This window comes from Elephantulus edwardii, unplaced genomic scaffold (genome assembly GCF_000299155.1).
Source record: "Elephantulus edwardii isolate Elephantulus edwardi_28Jun2011 unplaced genomic scaffold, EleEdw1.0 scaffold00050, whole genome shotgun sequence".
In the NCBI taxonomy this organism is placed as follows: domain Eukaryota; kingdom Metazoa; phylum Chordata; class Mammalia; order Macroscelidea; family Macroscelididae; genus Elephantulus; species Elephantulus edwardii.
In genome coordinates, this window is record NW_006399800.1 from 14,102,451 (window position 1) to 14,115,349 (window position 12,899).

The 12,899-nt window shown below is 38.6% G+C and overlaps 1 protein-coding gene across 1 annotated transcript in view; it reads left to right on the forward strand.

Moving 5' to 3' along the window:
- EPB41L4A (erythrocyte membrane protein band 4.1 like 4A) overlaps window positions 1-12,899 on the forward strand; it is a 373,049-nt gene that overhangs the window by 242,345 nt on the left and 117,805 nt on the right. Inside the window, exon 10 of the mRNA XM_006886688.1 lies at window positions 12,537-12,628. Within this exon, the coding sequence (XP_006886750.1) occupies window positions 12,537-12,628 (92 nt within the window). The remainder of the gene's footprint in view (window positions 1-12,536; window positions 12,629-12,899) is intronic.

Sequence of the window (12,899 nt, forward strand, 5' to 3'; positions counted from 1 at the left end):
AGAGCCGGGTTTAGGGCTGTTGTACATAGAGTCGCTATGAGTCGCAAACGACTCGACAGCACATAACAACAAGAACCCTTCTCCTGCCGAGTAGCTGGTGGCCTTGAGCAGTGTGCCTTCAGGATTGGAGCTCAGTTTCTTGCCTTTAGAGCATTTGTTGTCCAGTTGTTGTTGTTATTAAGTGCTGTTGAGTCATAGGCGACTCATAGAGACCCTATTAACAAAAGACCTGGACATCTGTATAACTTTCATACTTTCTCCAGGTTCATAGGGTTTCTGGAGGCAAGCTATTATGGAAGAGGATGCCATTCCTGCTTCCAAGCTTGTTTTAATTATGGAGCTCAACCAAACACTGTCCACCATGGGTAACCATTCTTGCATTTGACTCATCAGTGTCACAGTGTTCGGCTTCACAGTGACCATGAGTTACCTCTGTACAGCAAGTGGACAAACCAGGGTTATAGGACATAGAAGAATGTTTCACCAAAAACAAGTAAAGGCAGGCCTGAGGGCTGTGGATTTTAAGTAGAGACATTAAATAAGAAGTGGGCCAATGAGTCTAGAATTTAGGACTTAAATCTGAGTAGAATATAAATTTTTATAACAATGTTATAAACCAGAATATAACCAGAATTTAGATTCCTCACTGGATGTGATTACTATGAGAATTAATTTAGAAAAAAAGAAATCAGGAAGAGTCTAACGAGGAATAGCCATTCAAGTTACAGGAACACTAAGATGCTGTGTGCCACAGGAATCATGAAAAGAATGTATAAAGGAATAGCCAAATGATATTGACGTAAAGACAAAGAATTAGTCATTGGGTTTAGAAATATTGTAGGAAATCATTGACAACCAATTTTGGTGAATAGGAACAATGGCCTTCAAATCGTGCATAGGTGTGTGTACTTTGCAGTCTTTTGCTTGCATTCATGGCTGGATTGGTGCTGTGTCGCCACAGAAAAGTTCACAGTGATTAGACTGAATGCAGATTCATGATCCTTCATGATAACTAAGGACCCCTGAAGTGATGCAGATAGTTGAGTGTTGAACTATTCACTGAAAAGTTGGACGTTCAAACATACCCAGAGCAGCAGAGGTAAGACCTGCTGATCGATCTGCTTCTGAAAGGTTGTAGTCATGAAAACTCTGTAGAGCAGGTCTATTCTGCGTGCATGGAGTCATCAGGCATCAGTATTAACTCGGTGGCAGTTAACAGTAATGCTGCCTATCAATTACTTTTCTTTCCTCAAATTCATCTTATCTTCCTCTCCCCACCCCCCGGCCCTATTATTTTCTTTTTTAGAATATATCTTACCTTCTTCTTTCTTCAAATTCACAACACCTCCTCCCAGACAGCAGTCTCAGCTCTCAACTGATGACCTTGGTACCTCACTCTAAGGGGGGGAAAAAGAAGAAAAGAAAGGCAATAGTAATAATAGAACTGTCCACCCAATTTGATCTGCATTTCTGTCCTCTCCTAAGCATAGACTAAATGTCTTGGTTTCTGTTTAAAACCAACCTTCTATGTATGTAACAGATGCCATTCCCTGCGACCTGTTCACAGAATGTCACTAGCAATTCTCTCCTGATGGCTCGTCTACATCATCAGATTTTCGTTGTCTGTTGGATCATTCCCACTGGTGTGTTATTGCCTCCAGCTTGAAAGAAAACAAATTATCTCCTCTTAACCACATCCGCCTGACCTCTACCATCCTATTTGTTGTATTTTACACCAAAACGCTTCAAGAGTTTTAAAAAGATGTTACCTATATTTATCACCTGTAGTCCGTGTCTGAGCCCTAGTGGCTTAGTGTTAAGGAGTTGTGCATCCTGCTCAAAGTCTGATTGATTTGAATCTACCTGGTGCTCTATAGGAAAAAGATGACAGTCTCTTCCTGTGTGATTAAGTGCCTCTGAAAACCCCCTGGAGCGTTAGCTATGGATTGATTCTGACTCCGTAGCACCCTACAACAACAGCAGTCCTTCTATTAACTAACTTTTGTTTTTCTTTTAAGATCAGTTCATCTGTTTATTCTCCCACTAAAAGATTTCTCTTAATAGAATGGTTCACAGTCAAAAATCTGGTAGCTACTCCTCAGGAGAAAGAAAGATTCTCCTCCCGTAAAGATTTATAGCGTCAGTAATCTGACGGAGAGTCTCTCAGAGTTGGAACTGGCTCCATAGCAATGGGAGATTGTGTTCATTTTCACTCATATGTAAGTACAGCAATTTGCCCACACCTAACAGTGACTTGAAGCCTATTTTTTCAGTTCACCAAAATTGGTCTTGCCCGTGATCTCCTACAATTTTCCTAAAACCTGTGGCTAATTCTTTATCTTTATCCATGTTAACATCATTTGACAATTCCTTAATACATTGTTTTTACTGGGCTCCTGGGACAGCAGTGCAGGATTACATTTAAGAACAGGTATTTTGGTTTTGAGAGGAGAATATTACCAAGAGAGAGAAGGAAAAGAGACTCCACAGATAGAGGGAATGATTATAGTGATTTCTTTTGAAATTGAAAGGTGAGCAAGGATCCTGCCAGCTGGTTTCTATGGGCGGCGATCTTGGTGAAGTTGCAGCATGGTTAGGAGTGAAATGCTGGAGGGGAAGAATTGGAGAGAAAAATACTTATCACAGAGTGATATATAAGTATAATTTCATACTCGCCATGAAACTGTAGTAAGGTCAAAGTCATTGGATGTGGGAAGGTCTAGGGTGCTATATATCAACTGGGGCAAACTCTAGCCCTGCCTCAGAACATTAGTAAAATGATTTTGGATTGGAGTAGAATATTTTGGACTGGAATGGAAAGTTTTTGAGAAAAGTAGGGAGGAATTTTAGACTCACACCCTGAGTTGTTGGTTTAAGCAACAGAGAGAGGATAGAATTCTTAGCACTAAGGTAAAAACTTGGCATCCAGTGAGCCCATTTGTTTACTAAATGAAAGAGTTTACCTTTGTTGATACTGCACCATGAAACTAACCTCAGATGAACTTAGCCAGTGTGACAGGATGTGGAACCAGAAGGTTCCTGGCAGTTCTTGCCTGTGAGTAATTAGACCTACTTGGGAGAACAGTCACACCTGCTTTAAGGAGGATTCCAGGAAGTTGTCACTGTCAACAATCTGAGCAGCCTCACTTATGTAAGCTAGTGATTCTTTCCACTATTTAAATAAGATTATGATTTTTTAAAATTTGTTCTTGAAAATAACTTCAAAAAAGTTAAAGATCGCAAAGAGTATTCACATTTATTCATGTTTGTGTAGACTCAGATAGTAACGTTGTACCTTCCACTCTTTTATGGTTTATTCGTTCTCCATACACACTCACTCGCAAAGCTTTTCTGCATGATTTGAGAGTAAGTGACATACATAAGAGGCACTAAAGATTTTTGTGGTGAAATAAAGGTTCAGTGAAAAAGAGGAAGACTCTCGGCAGGGCAAATGGACAAGTCAGACAGCAATTGTGAGGATGCCGCAGGATCAGGCACGTTTTTATCCTGTTGAACATAAAATCGTTGTGAGTTGAGGATTCTTGATGGCACCTAACAACAACAATCACAACAAAGACATCAGTGGACATTTCCTGACAATAGGGATAATTTCTGATATAGCCACAGTGCAGTTATAACATTTAAAAATTTATGTCTATATAATCATGTTAACATCTACTTTCTTCAGCTTGGATTTCCTCTCAAGGTGAAGAAAACCAAGATTTTTACCACTGGACCAATAGGCAGCATCATAGTAGATGGAGAGGAGACTGAAACTGTCAACAGCTTTGTCTTGGTTGGATGCACAATTAACACCCTTGAAACCAGCAGTCAGAAAATAAGGATTTATGGCACTGGGGAAAATAGCAGTTAGATACTTCTCTAAATTATTGAGGAGTAATGATGTCATTTCAAGGACTAAGGTGTGTCTGATTCAGGCCATGGTCTTTTTGATTACTTGCTATGTGTCTGAGAGCTGGACAGTGAATAAGGATGACAGGAAAATAATTGATGCCTTTGAGTTATGGTGTTGGAGAAGAACACTGAACATCCCATGGATGGCCAAAGAACAAACGGATATGTCTTGAAGAGATTGCAGCTATCAAAAGTCAGTCTACTTTCTGTGTTTCAGTTGTGCTGATTGAGCTGATAATTTCCTTTATAGCATTTTTTACTTCCAGGAGCACATCTAGTTAGCCTTTAGTCTGGTTATTTTTCATAACCTTTATTTGTCTTCAGAGCATTGCTACATTTACAGAATAACTTTCCTTAATGATAATTTATTTTTATGCTGAATCTCTACAGAAGTTAAAAAAGTAGCATTATTGCAACCTTTTAAAAAATTCATATCCGCTTTTATGCAATTATTCATGCACATTGTTTCATTCATGTAAATTTTGTTTTATGCAATCTTTTTCGCATTGTGTTTTATGTAAATGATTACTTCTTAATCTTTTTTAATGTTACGTTTATCTCCCTGTCTCTTCAAGTCCCCTTATACTTTTCCTGTTTCTTCACTCCTGTCCCCCCTAATATCTGCTGTCCTAGTGATTTTCTCACCCTTCTAAAACCCTTCCCCACTTTCCCTTTTAAGCAGTTATATATCGTATTCCTGTATGCTAATTGCAATAGCCATATTCATCTCATTTTTTTGTTAATGAAAAAATTTATTTAAGGAAAAAATTTCATATTGGGGTGACCAAAATGACACAATCTTACAGGTAAAACCAGTAATATAAGTAAGTATAATTTTTTAGTAACAAAGAGGATTAAATAATTTCATAAGCACCAAGATGAAGAAAGAGAGAACGTAACTTACAGAAGCATGTAACAGACATATCTTCTTTCACAATTAATGAGAGAAGATAATCAGATGACATCTGAAATTTTTTTCACTATGAGATTACTAACTTATGTTTTTATTTCTTTGTTTCACCTTCTGTTATTTTTGTTGTTATACTGGTTTATTTACAAAGTTTGAGTACATTTTTTTCCACACCAGATCTTTCCCATTTCCTTCCCCCTCCCAATCCATCCATCAAATTATGCAAGCCTTTGATTAACCACCCCCCATCTTCACCCTCTGTCTTCTACCCTCTCTTGCCCCTCCCTTAACTCCTTATACTCATTCTACAATAATGGTCTTAAATAGTATTTGCCCTTATGGGACTGAGTTCACTCAGCATAATGATCTCCACTACCTCTTCTCCAGCACCACCACACAAAACATCAGTTCTTCCTTTGTCATCCTTATTCAGTGTCCAGCTCTCAGATGCATGATAAGTGATTGAAAAGACTATAGTCTGATTCAGATGTACCTTAGTCTTCAAACTGACATCATTGCTCTTCAGTATTTTAAAGAGGTCCCTGAGAGCAGATTTGCCCAATATGGTATGTCTCCTGATATCTTGTATTGATTATGGATCCAAGTAAGATGAAATCATTGAGAATTTCAGTCCTTTATTCATCTATCATGATGTTGCCTGTTGGTTCTGTGGTGAGGACCTTTGTTTTCTTGCTGTTGAGATGTGATCCATATTAAAGACTGTAGTCCTTGATCTTCTGCAACAAATGTTTCAAGTCCTCCTAACTTTCAGCAAGCGTCTGCATAGTTCAAGTTGTTGATGAGTCTTCATCTGATCCTTATGTCACATTCTGCTTTATAGAGTCTAGTCTCATGAATTATTTGCTCAGTATACAGATTGAATATGGGTGGAGAAAGAATAAATTCCTGACACATACCCATTCTGATTTTAAACCATGAAGAGTTCCTTTACTCCATCTGGATAAAAACTTCTTGATCTAGGTATAGGTTTCACATGAGCACAATTAACTGTTCTCCGATTCTCATTCTTGTGAATGTTCGCCCTACTTTAGTATGATTTATACAGTCAAATGCCTTTGCATAATCAATCAAACACAAATAGACATTTTTAAAAAAAATTTAATGTGTGTGTGTGTGTGTGTGTGTGTGTGTGTTTACCATCAAATTGGATCTGACTGATACAGGAGGAGATTGCCCCTCCTTCTCCAGCAGAGCATATGGTGGATTTGAGCCACATGCCTCTGGGATTGCAGTGCAGCTTCTTGCCACTAGGCCACCAGAGCACCCACAAATAGACATTCTTGTGGCATTCTCTGCTTTCAGCAAGGATCCATCTTACTTCAGCAGTGGTATCCCTGTTGCCATGGCCTCTTCGAAACATCACATGGACTTCTGGCAGCTCCCTTTCAATGTACTGTTCTAGCTATTTTAATTTTTTTAATGATCTTAAGCAATATTTTGCTTGCATATAATACTAATGATATGATTTAATAATTTCCTGTTGGATCACCTTTCTTAGGAATGAGAACAAAATGAATCTCTTCCAGGACTTATAATATTCTGTAAACTGTAGTTAATGAGACCCTTGTCTGAAATGTTAATGACAATTTTTATTAAGCTGGATAAAAAACTGTGCCATCATAATTTTTCAGATGGAGTGTTTTAAAAATTCTTTAGTGACATACAAATTCCTTCATTGAAGTCTTGCCTAGATGTTTTTATACTAAAAAGACTTTTATTCTGAAAAAGACTATTCTGAAGTCTTAAATCCAAAATAATTTTACTTACTTGTGATTTTGTTACATTCCTTTAACAATACCAGCCATTGTAACTCTTTACTTCCTTGGTAAGGAAGACCAGGACAATGAAGAAATCTGTATGCAATCCTCTCCCACTACGTAAAACAGTGATCTGATTTAGAAAAGCATTGATTTTGATTAATTTGATTTAACTTTTTGTTTATTTTGTACAAAATTTTCTTTCTTGACATTTTGTTTCTTTTAGGTAGTGAGACCTTAATCTTCTCCATATTCATTTTTCCCCAGATTAATTGCTAGAGTATGTATAAAAATATATTTTCAAGTATAAACTATATTCCCAAGAGAATACTGTATCTATTTTAAATTTTAGTTATGCAGATGTTGTAGGACCAGGCAGGGTCCTGTTCTATTTATATAGGGTCATTGTTGGTTGGAACCAAATGAATGACACTTAACAATATCAATTCTTGGAAGCTTAGGAAGGTAGAATGGCCTAGCAGTCCTGACTGCTTCCTAAATTCAGACCAGGGAGGAACCTACATTTTTGTGTATGACAGGGAGGAAGCTTAGGACACAGATTTAGGAGTTAGGGACAAGGCAGTGGGGCCTATGGAGAGGATAGGGAGGTGTGCAGCTTGCAATGTAATCTCCATATCCCTAACAATAAACTTACTACTTTTGGGGGAAGCTAACCTCAAACTGACGGCTCTGCATCAGAACCAGTTCAGAGCTGACCCTCCTTTGAGCTTTTGAGAGTATAAGTTGTGTTGGAGAGATTGTCCTTCTTGCTTCTTAGGAGTCACTGAGGAAATCAGTCCCCCGACAGACATGACCATAGGGCAGCAGCACTGTTGTCTGTGGGCTCGGCCACCAGAGCACCCACGGAGAAGCAAGCCCTCCTTTTTTTTTTTTTAACTGTATAAATTTATACTGTAAATTTTTATTTTTAAAAAGCTTCTAAAACAGTTGTAAAAGGAAGGCATCGCTAGCAAAGATAGGAAAAGAGGCTGAGACCAGAAGTACTTCAACTCCAAAGATGTAGATACGTAGTAGTTGTTATTGGCCCCTAACTCATGGTGACTTCATGAATGACTGAGTGGACTGCTCCCCAGCCTGCACCATCCCCATCTTCAGTTGTGGAACAGATCCTTGGGATCCATTGCATTTTTATTGGCTGATTCTTTAAATTGTCAGGATGTTCTTTGTCTATCTTAGTTTAGAAATTCCATATGGAGACTTGAATGTGGTTGGGCTGCTAACTGAAAGAGCAGTGGTTCGCATCTTCCAGTCTGAGGAGAAAGCTAGGCAGTCTCTTCTCGTGTAACTTGTAGTCTTAGATGCCCAGTGGCGGGACACCGTGAGTTGGAATCCACTTGGGGCAGTGGGCTTGGTTTGCTTAGTTTCCAGCCAGAAGGTGACTCTTCTGCCGTGTCTACAGAAATCATAGCTGTGTTGTTGTTGTGTGCCATCGAGACAAAACTGACCCATAGGTGACTTCCCAGTGGGTTCTCAGAGGCAGTAAACTGAACGGGAAGGAAAGTGCCCTTTCTTCTGCAGAGCAGCTGGTAGAGTCAAACTGCATGTCTTTGGGATTGCAGTGTGGCTTCTTACCATTAAATCACCACTGTTGTGTTGCTGTTGTTTCCTGTTGAGTTGGAACTGACTGATAGCTGACCCTCCAGGTTTTCAGGGGCAGTAAATCGTCTTTATGTCTCCCCTTGATCAGCTGGTGGATTCAAACCGCATGCCTTTGGGATTGCACTATAGCTTCTTACCACTAGGCCACCAGAGCTCTCTCCAGAGGCCCTCAGTTTGCCTTTCTGGTATAATTGAAAATTTCACCTGGAAGTACTACAGGACTATAAAGTTCCCAAACAATACCTGTGAGTTACAAGCAATTTAAGTTAGATCAGTTTCTAAAACTAGAAATAAGAGTCCAACTGTAGCATGAAATGACGAAAACTACCATAATCTTTGCATAGCTTTAAAAAAACCCCACAAAACTCCAAAACCAAAAACAAGCCTTGGATGCTTGGATATAAAGCTTCTCAGCTCCAAGTTGGAATGAGCTTCTTAAATTAAGCAGCTGCTCCTATTTGAATGAATGATGCAGATATGTTAATTGGCTGTTACTAGAGAAGTTTTAGTAAGTAAGAGACTGTCAGCCTGTGAGAGATTGCAAATGTCACAGTAGTGACATTCATGCTAGTATTTGCTGCAAATGGCAAAATAATACGGAATTTATTCAGAATTCCCAGCTTGCTTTTTAGTTGCTATAACCTTTCTTTTAATGTTTGGATCATTCTGCCATTAATGGGATCTTAAAAAAAAACAACTGGCAGCTGGTTTTAAAGACCTCTGTAAGTGGAAGATGAGTTGATACTTGTCATTTGTGCATGGCAGAAGCAATTAGGAGTCATGTGGGAGGTACTTTCATTTTTCAGTATGTTAGTACCCAAGAAAATTAGAGAAAAACCCAATGTGGAAATGCATTTCATATTTTTATTAAGTGATGATAATTAAAGAAAACATATTTAAAAAGTTGGTACCCTGTGACCAGACCACCATTTGAAAAGTAAAAGGTATACTATTTATATGAAGAATAAAGGAAAAACTACTCACAGAAAAATTTGAGGCTTACAGGAGATTTGCAAAATTTTCACAATATTATTAGAGAAAAGACGGTCTTTATAAGAACAGGGTTCAGATCTTTTGTTCATGGGGTCACTTTGAGTTGTACTTGACTCCATGCTACTTAACAACAACAACAACATTATTTTTTCACATAAAACACACATTTTTTTCTCCTTTTCTACTTTGGACACCTGGAATAGATGTAACTAAAAAGCTTTTTAAGAATCAGATTTAAATACTTGAATTATAGTTTATTTGTGCAATTTTTCATTTTTGCTAAAATATAAAAGTGCGTGTCACCATTTCTTATCATGGCAATGTCCACAGCATCCTATTGAACATAAAATTCCTGCTGTTTAAAAGCACATGGAGAGGACCAGTTCCCCATATGCTAACGAAGGTGGTGGTATGTAGATGAGAGGCAGTTCCTGGATGGTGCAAACCAAAATGACCGTTGACCAAAAGGCTAGAGGTTCAAACCAACCCAGAAGCACCTCGGAATAAAGTCTTGGCTGATCTATTTAAAAAAAATCTTCCATGAAAACCTCAGGGCCACAGTTCTTTTCCCACACTCGTGGAATTACCATGGGTTAGATTCAACCCCACAGCAACTAGTGTTCAGTAGTGAGGGAATAGAAGGGGCACTTTTCCTGGCACTTCCTTTATTTTTCATAATTTATCTTGATTAGAAGCAAAGTTATTTCAAAATAAATGAACTGTAGGAAAAGTCAGTAACTGGAAAACTTTTTTGGAATATACTCATAGCTCTGGGGAGGAGAGTCGGGGTTAGTGGTGAAATGGGTTCACTTATCATTATATTCCCATTGTAGTAACATTTGGCTTTTGTGCCTACTGCATATGTATTATATATTGAAAAAGGGGGAGGAAAGAGAAAATAAATTTTCTCTAATTGCTCCAATCTCCTGATACCTCTCAGCCCACCACCATGATCAGTGTGTGATTTTTTGCGAGGGTACCCGCCTCTTCCCTGCTTTCTTTTGTATTTGAAAGAAATGGTTTCAGAATTAATTGACTTTTCTTCCTTTTCTCTAATTAATTTTGAAATCCCTACGCCTTTCACTAAAGTCACCAAAGGTTTCTTACCATGAAATGCAGAAACCTTCTTTCAAGCCTTATTTGACCTTTCTGGGTCACTGGAGACCTTCACTGTCTCTTCTCTGCCTCCCTGACACTATTGTCTTTTGGTTCTTTTTTATCTTTACATTCATGAGCATCTATCCTGTGATGCCACCTTGATCTGCTCTGTGAGCAGTCTCATAAACTTTCTCTGGTGATTTTGTCCATGTCTGCAGCTGTGACTGCTCGTCTGAGCTCTTGACTGGCAAGTTTACTGACCCACTAAGCATATTTAGCCCCTCATTCCATACGTGTTAACCGGTTGCTGTGGTGTCAACATTAATTTGTTGTAACCCCATAGGTGCCAAAGTAGAACTGTTTGGGTTTCAGAAGTTGAATTTTTCTGAAGCAGCTCACCAGGCCCTTTTTCTGAGTCATCTGGTTATCAAGCTGGAGTGCTACCTGCTTGCATCACCTGGGAGCACCCTTCCTATTAAATAGGTACCTCAACATCAGAGTACCTCAACCTCAACTTGTCCTGCAGTCCCTCACAAAATCTCCAAATGTTTCCATTTACAGTATTTCTGTAGTAATAGCAGCCAAGCCAGAGAGACGTGGAAATCATTCTACATTTTTCCTTCTGCCTCACAAGCTCTGGTGATGGAGATCATAGGCAATTGTGCTGCTAACTCAAAAACTTCACTTCTCTGGAGGTTCAAATCCACCAGCAGCTCCAGGGAGAAAGATGAACAGTCTCCTTCCAGGGGATTTAAAGCCTCAGAAACGTCTCGCGTGTCACCTGTGAGGTGGTTCAGACTTGATGGCAGTGAGTTAGTCACCTCACAGCGTAGACTGGATGTAAAACATATATACTGACTATAGTTATTACTTTTATTTTATAAATAAGTTGCTCAGTTGTGTGGTGTCATTCCCCATAAAGTTTGGAAAAGAATTTCATGCATATAAGTGTTCTGTCCTTGTTAAATATAGGAAGAAAAACATTTCAATTTTTAATCTATATTGACCATTTTGTGTTTATGAGCCTTTGGAAAACTCATTCTAGAAATGTTTCTATGTTTGAAACTTGAGTTTAGTTTTTAAGTTTGAAACCAAATTAGCAATTACATAATTTCACAAAGATGGTGATTGATTATTTTATTGTTTTTTACATATTCTACTTGATATCCTCTTCAATTACTTGTGTGTGTGTGTGTGTGTGTGTGTGTGTGTGTGTGTGTGTGTATTCTCATGGGAGGCGATTGCCCATCTTGCTCCCATGGAGCAGCTGGTGGTCTCAAACTGTGTGCCTTTGGGATTACAGCACAGCTTCTTGCCACTAGGCCAATAGAGCTCCCTGAATACACACACACACAGACCTTTTCCTGCAAAATTAGAATTAGCGTTAATATTTGTCTCTTATATATTAACTTCAGGAAATCAGAGGATCACTCATTTAAAATAGTTGACGTTTATTATGTGCCTATGATATAACAAGGGAGTTCTATTGGCTTAGTGGTAAGAAACTACACTGCAATCCCAAAGGCCTGTGGTTTGAATCCATCAGCTGCTCCACAAGAAAAGTATGGGCAGTCTCTTCCTGTGTAATTAACTCTGAAAACCTACTGGAGGTCAGCTGTGCATCGCTTTTGACTCGATGGTACATATCAACAGCGATGTCACAGGCATTGGAGTTGTCTCTTTGTACATATCATTTCATTTAACGCATCAGTAATTTGATGGAGGATAAAGACACTCAGAGTCTATTTAACGTGCCCACATTACACAGTTGTGTGAATCTCTTCTCCTTTTGGACTCCCTTGAGGCTTTTTAAATAGGCACTTAAAGAATGGTTTTTATATTCCTGCAAGTAATATGGTTAAGAACTAGATTTATGGGCAATCTTGGTTTAATTAGGAATCGATTTCCTCACTGTCGATGTTTTTAATGTAACTGTGGACATTTAGGACTGAAGATTTTGTAGCACCTTCATTGCCATCATCCTAATCATCCATAGCCTAGAGGGGATGGAGAAGCAGCTCATAAAGGTGATGGTATTGACATTTATATAGAACCTGTATTTTGTAATTCTGATAAATTAGAAAGTGGTTTTGGTGCCACAGAAAATCATATTTTATGTGCTAATGATATTCTGTCTGCTTATTTGAGTATTTGATTCAAAAAAAGACAGCTGTTATCTGAAGACTGTCATGGTGAGTAATTCATTATTCTTTCTCTTTCAGTGCAATGAAACCTCATTCTTTTTTGAAGCTCGAAGTAAAGCTGCTTGTAAGCATCTCTGGAAATGCAGTGTAGAGCATCATACATTTTTTAGGTATGCCAGTGTGAAAGGGTCTTTTTTATATTGTTCTAATACAATAGAATTGCATTTGGTTTTATAATTATAATTTGTGGTGGTTGTTGTTGTTTGATGCCGTCGAGTTGTAGACGTCTCATAGCGACCCTATGAACAAACGGCCTGAGCACTGTTCGTATGTAGAGTTTCCCGAGGCAAGCCATTTCGGAAAGTGGATGCCGCTCCTGCTTCCAGGCTTGATTTAGTCGGGAAGCTCCAGCCAACACTGTCCACCATGAGTACCCATTAC